We start from the raw sequence: 16,691 nt of genomic DNA on the forward strand, positions 1-16,691 counted from the left end.
AATTAGATGTTTAAAAAAAAAAAATTGTTTTTTTTTTTTGGGGGGGGGGGGTATGGGGGAGTGAGAGGGGGGTATATTGTGGGGTGTGGTAATTAATTAGATGTTTTAAAAAAAAAAAATTGTTTTTTTTTTTTTGGGGGGGGGGGGGGTAGGGGAGTAGGGGAGTAGGGAAGGGGGGGGTGAGAGGGGGGGGTAATGTGGGGTATGGTAATTTATTTAAAAAAAAATAATTTTTTTTTTGGGGGGGGGGGGGGGGGTAAGAGGGGGGCATTTTGTGCGGTTGTGGTAATTTATTAGATGTTTAAAAAAAAAAAAATTGAGGGGTGGGTGGGGGGGTAGGGGGTGAGAGGGGGGTATAATGTGGGGTGTTGTATTTTATTAGATGTTTAAAAAAAAAGAGGGGGGTATTATGTGGGGTGTGGTGATTTATAAGATGTTTAAAAAAAATAAAAAATAAAATTTTTTTTTGGGGGGGATGGGGTGTAGGGGGGGAGTGAGAGGTGGGGTATAATGTGGGGTGTGGTAATTTATTAGATGTTAAAAAAAAAACATTATGGGGGGGGTGGGGGTGAGAGGGGGGTATAATGTGGGGTGTGGTAATTTATTAGATGATGTTTAAAAAAAAATTGAGGGGGGGGGGTGAGGTTGGGGGGGCGGGGGGGGGGGGGGGGGGAAATATAGGTTGGGGTGATGTTGGTAAACAAGTATGCAAACAAGGGCTGTTTGTAAAACATGCATGCCCCCCATATGGGCTCTAAGTTGTAGTGACAGCCATTTTGTAAATATGTTTTTTATCACTGTGACCTTGACCTTTGACCTAGTGACCTGAAAATAAATAGGGGTCATCTGCGAGTCATGATCAATGTACCTATGAAGTTTCATGATCCTAGCCATAAGCTTTCCTGAGTTATCATCAGGAAACCATTTTACTATTTCGGGTCACTGTGACCTTGACCTTTGACCTAGTGACCTGAAAATCAATAGGGGTCATCTGCCAGTCATGATCAATGTACCTATTAAGTTTCATGATCCTAGGCATAAGCGTTCTTGAGTTATCATCCGGAAACCATTTTACTATTTCGGGTCACCGTGACCTTGACCTTTGACCTAGTGATCTGAAAATCAATAGGGGTAATCTGCTAGTCATGATCAATCTACCTATCAAGTTTCATGATCCTAGGCATAAGGGTTCTTGAATTATCATCCGGAAACCATTTTACTATTTCGGGTCACCGTGACCTTGACCTTTGACCTAGTGACCTGAAAATCAATAGGGGTCATCTGCTAGTCATGATTAATCTACCTATGAAGTTTCATGATCCTAGGCATAAGCGTTCTTGAATTATCATCCGGAAACCATTTTACTATTTCAGGTCACAGTGACCTTGACCTTTGACCTAGTGACCTCAAAATCAATAGGGGTCATCTGTGAGTCATGATCAATGTACCTATGAAGTTTCATGATCCTAGGCCTAAGCGTTCTTGAGTTATCGTCTGACAACCACCTGGTGGACGGACCGACCGACAGACAGACCGACCGACCGACCGACAGACCGACATGAGCAAAGCAATATACCCCCTCTTCTTCGAAGAGGGGCATAAATATTGAAAAACACCCTTAAGTGTGTTGTTGAGTTAAAGATGTATTAAATGGAGTTAAAATAGTATATTTTATTTGTTTACCTTTCAATATCTTGCACTTGACAACCTCAGTTCAATGCTATTTCATTAAACTGTACAGCGTAACAAACATAATAAAGCAGAATATGCATATGAATCTGAGTATACACAGATCCACTAACATATAAATCAATTCATGTTTGTCTCTTTCCATTTTGGAACGATGCTCATTGTGAGTAGACTGAACACCAATTCTCCAACACTTGTTTCCGTGACGCACATTCACTGTGCTGATTTCTGATAAAAAAAAAATTATATCTCAAACGTAGTATTTTGCATTATATTATTCCCTAATGACCGTAAGATATCTGTTGTTAATTTGAATGGTATTTATTATTTTCGCTGTTAATCGCAATTTCTCGTCTGCTTGCCGCCATCTTGGACGTGTGTACAAACAGGCGTGCTCAATCCCGATACATCGACTATCGTCGGTATTCTCCGCAATAGAGAGAGTTGTGTATACTGAATAGCAACGTAAAATCGTATATATTCGGCTAAATTTGCGAACCAATACGTAAGGCAGTTGTTGTTCGGTGACGACTCGACAAGCTCCATCAGCACTCGTTCCCCAGGAGGCTTGAATTTTAACATTTCTTACTACACCAGCGCAAAAATGATTATGATTGATAAATTACCCGCAAAGACCGAAAATAAGCAAAAGTACGATTAAAAACTGAAATTTGACCATTTTGATCGATGGATCTGTAGTTTTTCAGTACAAATCTGTAGTGCGTAGTTTCGCCAAATAATCCGTTGTAACTACGGCAATCCGTAGAAGTAAACAGGTCTGTGAATGTTTAATAATTTTGTAAAATAGCGTTTGCTCGTAAATGTTTGGATATCATCACAAATTCACATGGAATATATTGTCACACAAAAAATAAAAACGAGCATTTTGTATCTCCTTAAATCTATGTTATACCTCGTCTAGCATTTAAATTTTGACTATTGCTATAAAGGAACACTGATTTTTAATGTGTTTAATTTATTTTTAGAAATATTCGTTGATTTTGAGTGTTAATGGGGCTTTAAAACACACTTTCCAAAAATATATGCTTGTTTAATACAGAAATGATACAAAAATGCTAAGCATTCACCATATTGTCGTCATATAAAGAGTTTAGTAATGCATAACTATCCTTTCAATGTAAATATCTTTATACTTTAAAACTTAACCACCATTGAAAATATGATCCCCATCATATAAGTTGTGTTCTGAGAAAACTGGGCATAATGCATGTGTGTAAAGTGTTGTCCCAGATTAGCCTGTGCAATCTGCACAGGCTAATCAGAGACGACACTTTCCGCTTTTATGACATTTTTCGTTAAAATGAAGTCTCTTCTTCGCAAAAAAGCTAATTAAGGCCTAAAGTGCTGTCCCTGATTAGCCTGTGCAGACAGCACAGGCTAATCTGGGACGACACTTTACACACATGCATTATGCCTAGTTTTCTCAGACACAACTCATATAAAGAGAATGAGTCTCTTGAATCAGAGGACGGCTGAGGTAAGACCCATTTCATAACCAATCTCCAAACTAGTTATTTGGCTGAGCAAAGAATCTATCCGCCATTCTCTCACTTACTTACCAATCCTAGCAACTATGTGGTGTCTGCCTAGAAACTGTGACGTCACAGGCTTGATCCTGACTGTGAAAGTATTCTTGAAATCTACCGCATAGACACCAATTTCTTGTTTAACCAGGAAACTAGAGAGAATGTTAAGTCATCTTCCGCTTTGTATGCCATGGAGCTTAATTAATTGTTGTAAGCTAATTCTAACAACTAAGTTATCTTAAACCACCTCAACTAACCTATGACCTCAGTGCACTCACCAATGACCTCAGTGTACACACCTATGACCGCAGTGTACTCAACTATGACCTCAGTGCACTTACCTATGACCTCAGTGCACTCACCTATGACCTCAGTGTACACACCTATGACCTCAGTGTACACACTTTTGACCTCAGTACACTCACCTTTGACCTCAGTGCACTCACCTATGACCTCAGTACACCCACCTATGACTTCAATACACTAACCTTTGACCTCAGTACACTCACCTATGACCTCAGTGTTCACACCTATGACCTCAGTACACTCACCTTTGACCTCAATGTTCACACCTATGACCACAGTACTCACCTATGACCTCAGTGCACCCACCTATGACTTCAGTGTTCACACCTCTGACCTCAGTGTTAACACCTATTACCTCAGTGTTCACACCTATGACCACAGTGCTCACATATGACCTCAGTGTTCACAACTATGACGACAGTACTCACCTATGACCTCAATACACTCACCTATGACCTCAGTACACTCACCTATGATCTCAGTGCAGCCACCAATTCCGCCCCGTTGTTCGACTGTCAATTTTTTCTCCTCCTCCATTATAGTCTGTAGAAGGTCCTCTGACTTCTTGCGTACGTCACGCTCAATGTTCCGACGCACAGTGGGGTCAGACACTCCGAATGCCAGCAGTGTGGTGTCTAGGGTCTGAACGACGGTGTTGTCACCATTAACTGGGACGTGCTTTGAGGCAACGCCGCATGTGATCTGCATAGCAACAGAACAAGTTTCATCAAAGATGCATAATGGATTTGCAAATTAATTTTTTTTATTACTCCTACAGAACATGTTTTATCAAAAACTAATTCCACATTAGCAAAATTTCTTTTTTATAACTCCTACCCAGCTATTGGAAAGGGATAAATCTCCATTCTTATTAAAGTAGGGAATGGTAAAAAATGTTTACCAAAAAAGGATTACAATATTATCATCAAGTCTCGTCAAACCAAATGGATGACTAAAGCTATACATGCTATTATGTTCAATCTTTCTACATGTAAGCATACATGTACATAAATCTGAAGGTTAATAATAGACAACGAAATCATAGAAACAAAAATCTCCTATATTAAAGATGAAAATGTTGGCTTACAATCTATGTACATTTTGAAACAATTAAGTATAAAACAGTATGCATCTATAAAGCTGACGTGTCAGGATTGAATACTTGGAATAACATATTAAAATGAATAATACATGTGTATAAATATTGTGTGGATTGAAATTGAAGGGTATATCTTTGATTGTCAGAGGAAAAACAGGACTCCTTCAACATTTGGACTTGACTGACATTTATTTTATGCTTTCCGGTGGTTTATAGAGAAATATCAGTGATTTAAAACTGATAATTAGTGACATTAATAATCATAACAAATCATATAAATATTGTTCATCACATCAGTTTTTTGATAAGTTTGAATGTCAGTGTATTATACACAATGTGATTCAGCACTTACACTATCTGTCTTATGTACAATATAACATAGATAGGTGATTCACCTGCTTATGTCTAAAACTCTATTTGTATGTTTGTTCAAGTTATTTGTTTCCTATAATTCTTGAAATATAAAATAAATACTGGAATATGTTACATGAATTTATGTTTAACAAATATCTTTAAATACATTCATCTAGTACACGTATGTAAACTACCAAGAATATAACATGCATATATGTTATATTCTATGGTAAAACATAAATTACACACAAAAACAGAAAAAAATAGAAATGAACAAAGAATATTCATAAAAAAGCTTGAAAACTAATGCCATGCAATAACTTACAATAGTGCACACAGGTTTGCCGTCAAAATCTTTGCAACAAGTGGAGCGCACTCTAAAACTTAACCCTCCGTCAGCTTTCCATTGCTGTATATTGTGGGCAACACCTGAAAATATTCCAAGTATGAGATGATAAACGTAAGAGATTTTAACACTCATTTTAACACTTTCCAGCTCAGATATGTACGGTATTTTCACCTGTTTCACCTGTTTCAAGTCCTTTGGAAAATTGAATTAAAGATCTTTCAGTTTCTGAATAGATTCCAGTTTTAAAGGCTTTGTTTCTAACTGTAAGAAACTGATGTGTAGCAAACAGCATAGAACCTGACCTCATTTTGATTCTGAGTGGGGAAGAGTGAAGTTGGTGAAGACTAATGGAATCAGGAAATATCGGTAAAATCAACTTCATTTGCAATTGATTGTGTTTTTCTCAGAAAATTGACAGGTAAAATGGCGCCTGGATTATTAAAAGAACACCAACAAAAATTATGTTAGTGCTTAAACATCAAATGTCACTATGTTATGTCCAAATTTGTGCTAAATGTGGCTCGTACATAAACAAAATCGATGTTTTACAATAAAACATCATAAATTATAATAATTTACCTTAACTGTTAATTATTAAATCAAATCAAGAAATTAAATGATATCAACCCATATCTACTTATAAAAGTTTAAGTAATATAAATATACTTGCTTTTTAATGTACATGTATAATATACAAAATATTGGATAAGATAAACTACATTTAGTAATGTTACTCTTCAAGTCATTCATGTTAAAGATAAATATAGAATGTTTTTAAAGTAAGGGATAGGTTACATATAGGTTATGTGGTTAGCGCTTCAACATTTAGCATGAAATTACGGATATCGGGATACTAATTCATGTACATGGGTTTTGTTAAATAATTTGGTCAAAATGGGGATTCACCTGATACCCTGGTCTCAACTCTTTCAGTGCTGGAACCAAAATTTGAAGGCCATTGCAAACAGTTTGGATCCAGATGAGACGCCACAGAACGTGGCGTCTCATCAGGATCCAAACTGTTTGCTATTCTGATTGTATTCTTTGAAAAAAATCGAGGAAAATGCTAATTTTAGAAATTCAGCAGACAACATTTTATCAGACTACAAATTTCCCAGCATGCAAAGAGTTCAAGAAACTGCTGGCATTCTTCTGAGTTGACCCACTATTGAGTTTATAGTAATTTCAGTGAATAAACCTTATAAATGGTAATTACTGACAGAAAAATCAGTGTTGTCCCTCAGCATGAACTGAGCAGTTTAGTTTTGACTGACTAAGCTACATAAATGCCTTAAGGACAAGTTGTAAGTAGCGTTTTTACAAGCAGTAAGGTATAGCAATATTAACCCTGTAGTAAAAAGGTGTACATGCTTGCATAATGAAAAAGACTGACTTCAAGCATTACGGCAAGCACATGTTTCACAGTATTTCCATAAATTTTGTAAGCATTCTGTTTATTCTGTTTTTGCGACAAAGAATAACATATTGTAAAATCATTTTCATTTGTTAGCCATCAATACATGGCTTGAATCATGAATGATCCAAGAATTTGACATAAACACATCCGAAAATGACGGACGCAAAATCCTCTCTTTTTTTTAACACTTGGAAATCCACAAATGTGCGTGTCAATGAAAAAGTCATTTAAAATCAAGTGCACCGCACAGTCGGTTCCAACACTCGGCTGTGGGTGCAATTTTGAATAAATGAAAGTAAATGAATAACCGTGGGTCACAGTGAAATTGACCTTGGACCTAGTTACTTAAAAATGGGTGTGGCGTGTAGAACTCATCAAGGTGCATCTACATATTAAGTTTCAAAAGTTGTACGTGGAAGCACTTTGATTTTAGAGCCTATGTTGAAGTTTTATATTAGTGTTCACAGTGACCTTGACCTTTGACATAGTGACCCAAAAATGGGTGTGGCGTGAAGAACTCATCAAGTTGCATCTACATATGAAGTTTCAAAGTTGTAGGTGGAAGCACTTTGATTATAGAGCCAATGTTAAGGTTTTAGCACGACGAGGACGGCAGCTGACAGACGCCGGATGGCAGACAACCAGCTGGCTATGACAATACCTCGAAACAGCAGAGCTAAAAAAGAGAAATGTCATGCCTAAAAATATATATAATTTTACATACCGTAATACCTCTATGTTTTGGGACACTCTTAAGTTTTCGGACATCCCTTTTTTTAGCAAAAATAATTATTTTTCGTGACTCTTAATTTTCGGACACACAATTTTTCGTCCATAATTCATGTCTCTAAGTTTTCGGACAGTATATTTTACAGCGCTATTTTACCAAATGTCGGTCCTGTTTTCGATATCTAATAACACTTCGATCATGGGATTTTACAACCAGATTAACATCATGAAACATGGCAGGTGCATGCCTGAGGGCAACGGACCATTACATTTGCGTTATTGGGTAAATAACCTTGTAAACCGGTATTAAATAATGGTCTCACCCGATAGCATAAGCGTTATGACAATTATCAGAGGTAGTGCCAATTAACAGTTTAATTATCTACCTCAATGGTCTACCCTTCTCAGTAAAAAACTGTGACAAATACTAAACACTTAAACATAGTGTGATGCACCCTATTGCAAGTTTTACGATCAATGAAAGGTGTTAGACAACAACTAACGGAAATGAACGAACAAAGAATTGATAGTTTGCTTTTTTTATTGTGTTAATTACAGGTTCATACTAGCGAGTAGTACATCACATGCTCATCTTTGAACTCGTTGGTCAAAGTACAACCTTGAAGTAACTTTTTGTCAAATAAATTAAGCATTTAAAATTATTTAAAATGCAGTGCACACATATATAACTGTAATTTATACTATACGGTATGGTATTTTACAAGCGCGTGCTATTACCAGTAGACGTTGATACAATTGACGCTATTTTCGGTCACTTCAATTTTCGACTCTAAGTTGTCTGACACCTGTATTTTGTAAATATATTTCGTATCTAAGTTTTCGGACACAAAAAAAATAATTATTTTTAAGTGTCCGAAAACATAGAGTAATTACGGTATGACATGTGATGGAAATATAGGACTGATTCTTTTGACATTTATGGCGTCATGTTACCAAGCAACCACTTTCAATTACAAGGAACATTTTCTGTTAACATTATTTTCAAATATTTTACATCCAAAACAATTGCTTTTATTTTAAACACATTTTACCTGTAACTGGCCGAGGGTTGATAGGTTCCACAAAGGTCTCCACGAGAATTGAATCGCCATCATCTATAGAGTCCAGTAGATCTTCTACTGCATCAATAACCGAGTCCACATTACCAGGAGCATGGAATGTTACACCAATACTTGCGTGGTAATCTGGGCCAGACGGTTTGACAACAATCTGTTAAACAAGGAACACATAGGCAAGTTTAATTTAATTATGATTAATTATTTAATTCAGAAGACAGGCTTTTACCCAGGATTTTGATGTCACAAAGGGGTATACAAATTTGATTTATTTTTCATGTGCCAAATGTTATTTTCTATATAACGTTAAAAACATATAACAAGCCGAGAAACATAAGTTGACATTTTTGCACATGAGTGCCCCTTAATTGGAACTTCAGGCAAAAGGGTAACTCTGTGCTTAAAGATTCTGAGCATTATTTAATTCGCTGATTGTAACAATTACTAGCAGATTTCCCAATACTCCCAGCCCTCAGCACAGGAATGTCTGTTTAATTTACGCTAGCATTAGCATCTCAGCCAATCGTCCATCCTGTGCATTAAAACATGTCAGCTCTCATGATGTTTGAGATGGTTTTTTTTTAATGAAAACAAACATGTAATCTTTATACTGTTTTATCATTTTTGAAGTTATGAAATTTTACGATTTAAATTATTCAATCACTTATGGGTGCTTAAAGATGTGGAAACATGTTGAAACAAGAGATGCGTTTGTCAGAAACACAATGCCCCCTATTGAGCCACTATGAAATAAAATTTTGATATGTCATTTGGCAGGTTTAGCAGGGCTCGAAATTAACACTCGCACACTCCCAATGCGAGTGAAAAATACCGATTGCGAGTTAAGTTTTAAGCCACTAGTAATTTTTTGCGAGTAAAGAAATAATGAAAAAAGACAGTAATATTGCTAAATGCGTTCGACGTCCTTAACCCTAAACCGTAGGTCATAAAACGTCCTAATACCCGTATGCGGAAGCGGGCGCCTTGTATGTAGACTAGTATACTTAAAGTACAGATACAAGGAGGGTGTTGGTACAAAGAACGTGAGACAGTCGACTAATTCACACGTGTTCATTGAACTTGAACAGACATGGCGTCGAAGCGAAAAATAACTAGTTTCTTTTTGCCCACAGACGGAAAAAACAATACGAAAGATAGAGCAAAGTTAACTGTTGAATAAAACAAGAGCACTGCCTTGCGGGTGCAGACCGCTCATCTATTTTCTTTTTAAAGGTGAAGGGACTCTCATTTTCAATCACAAAGGAGGGAGGGTTGGAGTGAAGAGGGGTGTATAGTGTGGGGGCGTGGACATTTATTACATTATCTTCCAAATATGCGGAAATAAAAAAAGAAAAAAATCGGGGGGAGGGGGGGGGGGGGGTATTCTTGGGTGCGATGGTTGGACGGTATTTCAAACATTAAACAAGGGCTGTTTGTAAAACATGCATGCCCCCCATATGGGCTGTCCATTGTAGTGGCAGCCATTGTGTGAATACGATTTTTGTCACTGTGACCTTGACCTTTGACCTAGTGACCTGAAAATCAATAGGGGTCATCTGCGGGTCACGATCAATGTACCTATGAAGTGTCATGATCCTAGGCAAAAGCGTTCTTGAGTTATCATCCGAAAATCATTTTACTATTTCAGGTCACCATGACCTTGACCTTTGACCATGTGACCTCAAAATCAAAAGGGGTCATATGCAAGTCATTATTAATCTACCTATGAAGTTTCATGATCCTAGGCGTATGCGTTCTTGAGTAATCATCCGAAAACCATTTTACTATTTCGGGTCACCGTGACCTTGACCTTTGATCTAGTGATCTCAAAATCAATAGGGGTCATCTGCGAGTTATGATCAATCTACCCATGAAGTTTCATGATCCTAGGCGTATGCGTTCTTGAGTTATCATTCAAAAACCATTTTACTATTTCGGGTCACCATGACCTTGACCTTTGACCTAGTGACCTCAAAATCAATAGGGGTCATCTGCAAGTCATGATCAATGTACCTATGAAGTTTCTTGATCCTAGGCCCAAGCGTTCTTGAGTTATCGTCTGACAACCACCTGGTGGACGGACCGACAGACTGACCGACATGAGAAAAGCAATATACCCCCTCTTCTTCGAAGAGGGGCATAATAATAACAATAAATATTTGTTTTTTAACAGTTTCCAAAAAAAAAAATAGGGGGGTGGGGTGGGTGGGTATAGTGTGAGGGTGTGGTTGTCATTTGCGAGATGATCTTAAAAAAAAAAAAAAAAATAGGGGGGGGGGGGGGAAATTCGGGGGGGGGGGAGGGGGGGAGGGGGAGGGAGGGGGGGTATTCTTGGGTGCGATGGTTGGACGGTATTTCAAACATACAATAATAAAAAAAATATTTGTGTTTTTTAACTGTGTCAAAAAAAAAATTGGTAGGGTGGGGTGGGTGGGGGGTGTTGTATAGTGTGAGGGTGTGGTGGTCATTTGTGAGATGATCTTAAAAAAAAAATAAAATATATATATATATATATTTAGGGGGGGGATTCGGAGGGGGGGGGGTGGGGTGGGGGGTATAGCATAGTGTGAGGGTGTGGTAGTCATTTGTGAGATTATCTTAAAAAAAATATATATATATATATATATATTTAGGGGGGGGGGATTCGGAGGGGGGTGGGGTGGGGGGGGGATAGTATAGTGTGAGGGTGTGGTGGTCATTTGTGAGATGATCTTAAAAAAAAAAAATAGGGGGGGGAATTTGGGGATGGGGGGGGGTGGGGGGTATTCTTGGGTGCGATGGTTGGACGGGATTTCAAAAATAAAATAATAAAAATAAATATTTGTGTTTTTTAACCGTTTAAAAAAAAACAATTTGGGGGGGGGGGAGTGGGGGAGGGGTATAGTGTGAGGGTGTGGTGGTCATTTGTGAGATGATCTTAAAAAAAAAAGTTAGGGGGGGGGATTCGGGGAGGGGGGGGGGGGGATTCGGGGAGGGCACGGGGGATGGTTTGGGTGGAGTCTATTGTGGTATGTCAGGTAAGAGTAGTTTTGTCAAAGTATCAATCAAATCTAATCATAAATAAAGAAGTTATGGCAATTTTAGCAAAATTTAATAATTTGACCTTGAGAGTCAAGGTCATTCAAAGGTCAAGGTAAAATTCAACTTGCCAGTTACAGTAACCTCATGATAGCATGAAAGTATTTGAAGTTTGAAAGCAATAGCCTTGATACTTTAGAAGTAAAGTGGATCGAAACACAAAATTTAACCATATATTCAAAGTTACTAAGTCAAAAAAGGGCCATAATTCCGTAAAAATGACAACCAGAGTTATGCAATTTTTCCTTTTACTGTACCCTTATGATAGTTTGCAAGTGTTCCAAGTATGAAAGCAATATCTATGATAGTTTAGGGGTAAAGTGGACCAAAACACAAAACTTAACCAAATTTTCAATTTTCTAAGGCCTAACAAAAAAATATGTTTGTTTCCACTGACATGGCCTAAAAAATTAGGGTAGGTAGGTAGGCAAATAATTTTATTTTAAAAAATATTTTTTTTTAGAAAATGTCGTACATGGTGCATCTTCTTCTCATTTTTTTTGTGTACAACTGTATGTCCAATAAATTTGATGATGTATGTAATGCAATATGGCTTTATTTAAATGCTTTAATGAAATAAAAACTTGCTGTTCATTAATTTTGCATTTGTTGCTTTCCTTATTTCCGAGTTTAATGTTGACTTCTGGCAGCAGCTTTAATAGTCCATTTTATTACCAATAAAAGGCATTACTAAAGCCGCAGTAAGCTTGACCCTCAGAGTCTATAGGGATTCAGTGTTGTTATACTTTCCGTTCCTTTGGAATCATGGAGTATATACTATATTATTTATAATTTATAATATATTAAATAGCCCAAAAGCCATGCTTGGGGGACGCGAGTGGTGTTGCATGTAACATTATCACCATGAACAGACCCAATCAAACTGGGTGTGCTATTATATTTCTTGGATGCAGTTTATGCTTCCAAAGGACCACATTTTCAGATTATATTATGTACTGGTGTTGTGAGGTCTATCTACCAGGGCTAGCGCTGTCCCAAAATTTCTTTGAGCCGACCAGGTTTTTGTATTTCGCTGCGCGAAAACTGGTTTTGACATAATTATATATACATTTACTATCAACTTGTCAATATTCTTTTAATGACAACAAGGGCATATCACATATCATAATGTAACATACATTTTTCAATATACAAATAATTAGTATGGTACTTGTCAAAGTACAAACATAAGTTATTTTATAGATGAACATTTAATAGGGGTGTCGATTGTTCCAAATTTGAAATCCTGAAAATTAGGCTGGGGGTCTTGGAACTGCAGCCGCAGGAATCCAACAGGAATAAAGGGCAGATCCACCAACCCATCCAGAGCCCTTACTAATTGTTCTTTTTTATAGTCTTTCCAATTGTATTTTCAGGTGAATACAATTTAAAATATTATAAACCACACCGTCCGTATCACCGCATGTGCATTCGTCATTCTATTTCTTCTATAAAGAACTTCGAAAATAAATTATAATCGATGAAAAATAATGTATCCGAAAATGACAGTCTGAAAAATTGTACGCGCTTGCCACATTAATTAAAATGTGCATATCGTTTGACTGCAGACATTGCAAAACCTAGCAAATATACAATTTGGTTGCCATATTGCTTTACAATAGCATTTTTTGTGGGTAAAAAACAACTTAATTATCACCTTTTAATTTCAAACGATATTCGGCAAAAAGGTGTAACATCGTCAAAATAGAACTTATTATTTAATTATCATCCTTTAATTCAGATCGATAGTCGGGAGAAAGGTGTTAAGTAATCAGCTTAGAAATAATTTATTTATTGGTACGCTTCTTTTGATTTGCTAATCTTTATATACGACGTTTGCCATCGGCCGCTATATTGTTGGCAGACGACAAGATCAACTGACTGTGTATTCCAAGTGTACAGTGTCTGCGCATGAATGACCCAATATCATGTGTGAGCAAACTCATTGCTGATTGGCCAGCTACCACGTGCGCTTCAATAACAATAAAAATGATATGCGGATAACGTAGACAAGTTTGACAAGTTTATTGACCGTCGCCGAAAAATACGCTGTCCGATTTTTTTTCGAATTTTGGGCTCAAAAAAGATTAGGACCGGTGGCAAAAAATTAGGTAAGGTCGGGCCACCGGAAACAAACAATTATTTTTGTTACGCCTAAGTATAAAGGGCCCATAATTCCGTACAATGCCAGTCAGAGTTACATAACTTTGCCTGCACAGTCCCCTTATGATAGTTTATAGGTGTTGCAAGTATGAAAGCAATAGCTTTGATACTGTAGGAATAAAATGGACCTAAACACAAAACTTAACCAAATTTTCAATTTTCTTAGTATAGAAAGGGCACATAATTCTGTCAAAATGCCAGTCAGAGTTACATTACTTTGCCTGCACAGTCCCCTTATGATAGTTAGTAAGTGTTGCAAGTATGAAAGCAATAGCTTTGATACTTAAGGAATAAAATGGACCCAAACACAAAACTTAACTAAAATTTTCAATTTTCTAAGTATAAAAAGGGCACATAATTCTGTCAAAATGCACGCCAGAGTTATCTAACTTTGCCTGCCCAGTCCCCTCATGATAGTAAATAAGTGTACCAAGTTTGAATGCAATAGCATTGATACTTTCTGATGAAAGTGGACCTAAACGCAAAACTTAACCGGACGCCAACGCCGACGCCAACGCCAAGGTGATGACAATAGCTCATAATTTTTTTTCAAAAAATAGATGAGCTAAAAAATGAAATTAAACTATGTTTCCAGCAAAATTTGCGAGAATGTTTTTGATTTTGCCAGTTGGTATTAAAGCTGCTCGCAATGTTTTGCAAGTAGAAAAAAAAGTTAAATTCGAGCCCTGGGTTTAGAAATTATTTCCCTTTGAAAGCTTATTACTTCCCTTGGATTGTATTTTTTTACTTTTGACCTTGAAGGATGACCTTGACCTTTCACCACTCAAAATGTGCAGCTCCATGAGATACACATGCATGCCAAATATCAAGTTGCTATCTTCAATATTGCAAAAGATATGATGCAAACAAACCAACAAACAAACCAACAGACAGGGCAAAAATGATATGTCCACCAGTATAGACTGGGGGATATAAAAAGTAAATTTCAATCCCTGTAGGAATGTGATGCTGGGAACACTCCCAATGAAGAGAAATTACCCTACTCCCTCAAAATTCTGTAAATGTCTAACCGTTCCAAGGATAACTAGCACCAATGAATCAATTCTTACACATGAAAACTTCAAAGCATGCTTGTCAAGGGTGTTACCTCTCTGTTAAGAATGAAGAACACATTTTTAAGGATGTTACCTTTCTGTTAAGAATGAAGCACACATTTTCAAGGATGTTACCTTTCTGTTAAGAATTAATCACACAATTTCAAGGATGTTACCTTTCTGTTAAGAATTTATCACACATTTTCAAGGATGTTACCTTTCTGTTGAGAATGAATCACACATTTTCAAGGATTTTACCTTTCTGTTGAGAATGAATCACAAATTTTCAAGGATGATACCGTTCTGTTGAGAATGAATCACACATTTTCAAGGATGATACCTTTCTGTTGAGATTGAATCACACATTTTCAAGGATGTTACCTTTCTGTTGAGAATGAATCACACATTTTCAAGGATTTTACCTTTCTGTTGAGAATGAATCACACATTTTCAAGGATGATACATTCTGTTGATAATGAAGCACACATTTTCAAGGACGATACCAGGGCTTGACATTAACTTTTAAAGCCACTTGTCCAGTCGGACAAGTAGACAAAAAATTTCACTTGTCCTGAACAAAAAGCGACTTGTCCTGACCGTTATATCTTATTCTGCTTAGTACTTTGCAAAATAAAGATATAATACATAATGCTCAAATCATAAAGACTTCAATTGTTCAAAATACATGTTAACATAATTGTAGGCAATTTCAATACAAAAAGAACTGACTAGTATAACAGGAAAACTCGAGATTATTGATTTTTAAACATTATACAAATCCATAATACCTGACAAAAACTTGTGTTTTGCCACCATAAAGCAGAAAATCTTCAAAGTGATGAATATGTACAGTATTGAACTGATATTTTAAACAACCTTAACACAACTCACTGACCAAATGTTTCCTGAAAATGTCCCCTTGCCTTGGGCCATTTACAAAATAGGATTGACAAATAAATCAATATCAATTAACATTAACAATACAAAATTGTAACTGAAATTCAAATCTGTCATGGAGACAAATGTTCAGGTGTCGTAAAATGCATATTCTTTACAAGGGAGAATATTCTTGTTATCTTGGCAAAGAAAAATGTAAGGGTTGCTTCCCTTGTGAACAGTACAGTGTATTATCACATGGAACTATCGGAATATCTCGGGCTTTGTTGTTAAAATGTAAACAAAATTATATTCCAAAAAGTTTTGTGGTAACTCCACAGAAATAATGGATTTAAAGGCATTTTTTCTAAGTAATTAAATTATAACAACCACTCGTCCCGTCGGACTAGCAAATTCTTTATTTACTTGTCCGGACTAACAATTTTGTTGTCTGGACATTCGGACTTCCGTTAATGTCGAGTCCTGATACCTTTCTGTTGAGATAAAGCACAATAGTCAAGGATGTTACCTTTCTGTTGAGATGAAGCACAAGTCAAGGATGTTACCTTTCTGTTTAGAATGGAAGATCACATTGTCAAGGATGTTACCTTTCTGTTTAGAATGGAAGGCTTTTTCAGGAAGTTCCTGATCTCCTCCTCCATGGGTACTGCATGAGTACACACCCCACCACCGTCCACAATCTGCTTAGCCGTAAACACGCAATTTGTCATCAGGTCAACTGGGTGACTTTCGATGGGGGCATTCAATGTGTTTGGCACGTTGCTGTTTTCTTCCTTGTTGTCAAAAGTGTTCTGCTTTTGAATGTTTTCTTCCTGGGGATTTCCGCTTTTAACACATCGACCTAATGTGCAAACTTTGATGGTTTCACTGCTTGGGACCTGCAAATAACACAGATGTGTTCAATTGTATTTGATTTGCTTAAAAAGCACAGT

The 16,691-nt window shown here is 36.9% G+C and overlaps 1 protein-coding gene across 6 annotated transcripts in view; it reads right to left on the bottom strand.

The window, feature by feature from the left end:
• The window catches only part of LOC127847009 (carnosine synthase 1-like), a 48,385-nt gene that overhangs the window by 16,202 nt on the left and 15,492 nt on the right, over positions 1–16,691 (bottom strand). For all 6 annotated transcript variants that reach the window (XM_052378492.1, XM_052378495.1, XM_052378493.1 and 3 more), the window contains exons 7-10: positions 16,347–16,637; positions 8,543–8,720; positions 5,321–5,424; positions 4,013–4,244 (exon numbers count right to left, since the gene is read on the bottom strand). In XM_052378492.1, coding sequence (XP_052234452.1) covers positions 4,013–4,244; positions 5,321–5,424; positions 8,543–8,720; positions 16,347–16,637 — 805 coding nt within the window. The remainder of the gene's footprint in view (positions 1–4,012; positions 4,245–5,320; positions 5,425–8,542; positions 8,721–16,346; positions 16,638–16,691) is intronic.

Source organism: Dreissena polymorpha, chromosome 10, assembly GCF_020536995.1.
Source record: "Dreissena polymorpha isolate Duluth1 chromosome 10, UMN_Dpol_1.0, whole genome shotgun sequence".
NCBI lineage: Eukaryota > Metazoa > Mollusca > Bivalvia > Myida > Dreissenidae > Dreissena > Dreissena polymorpha.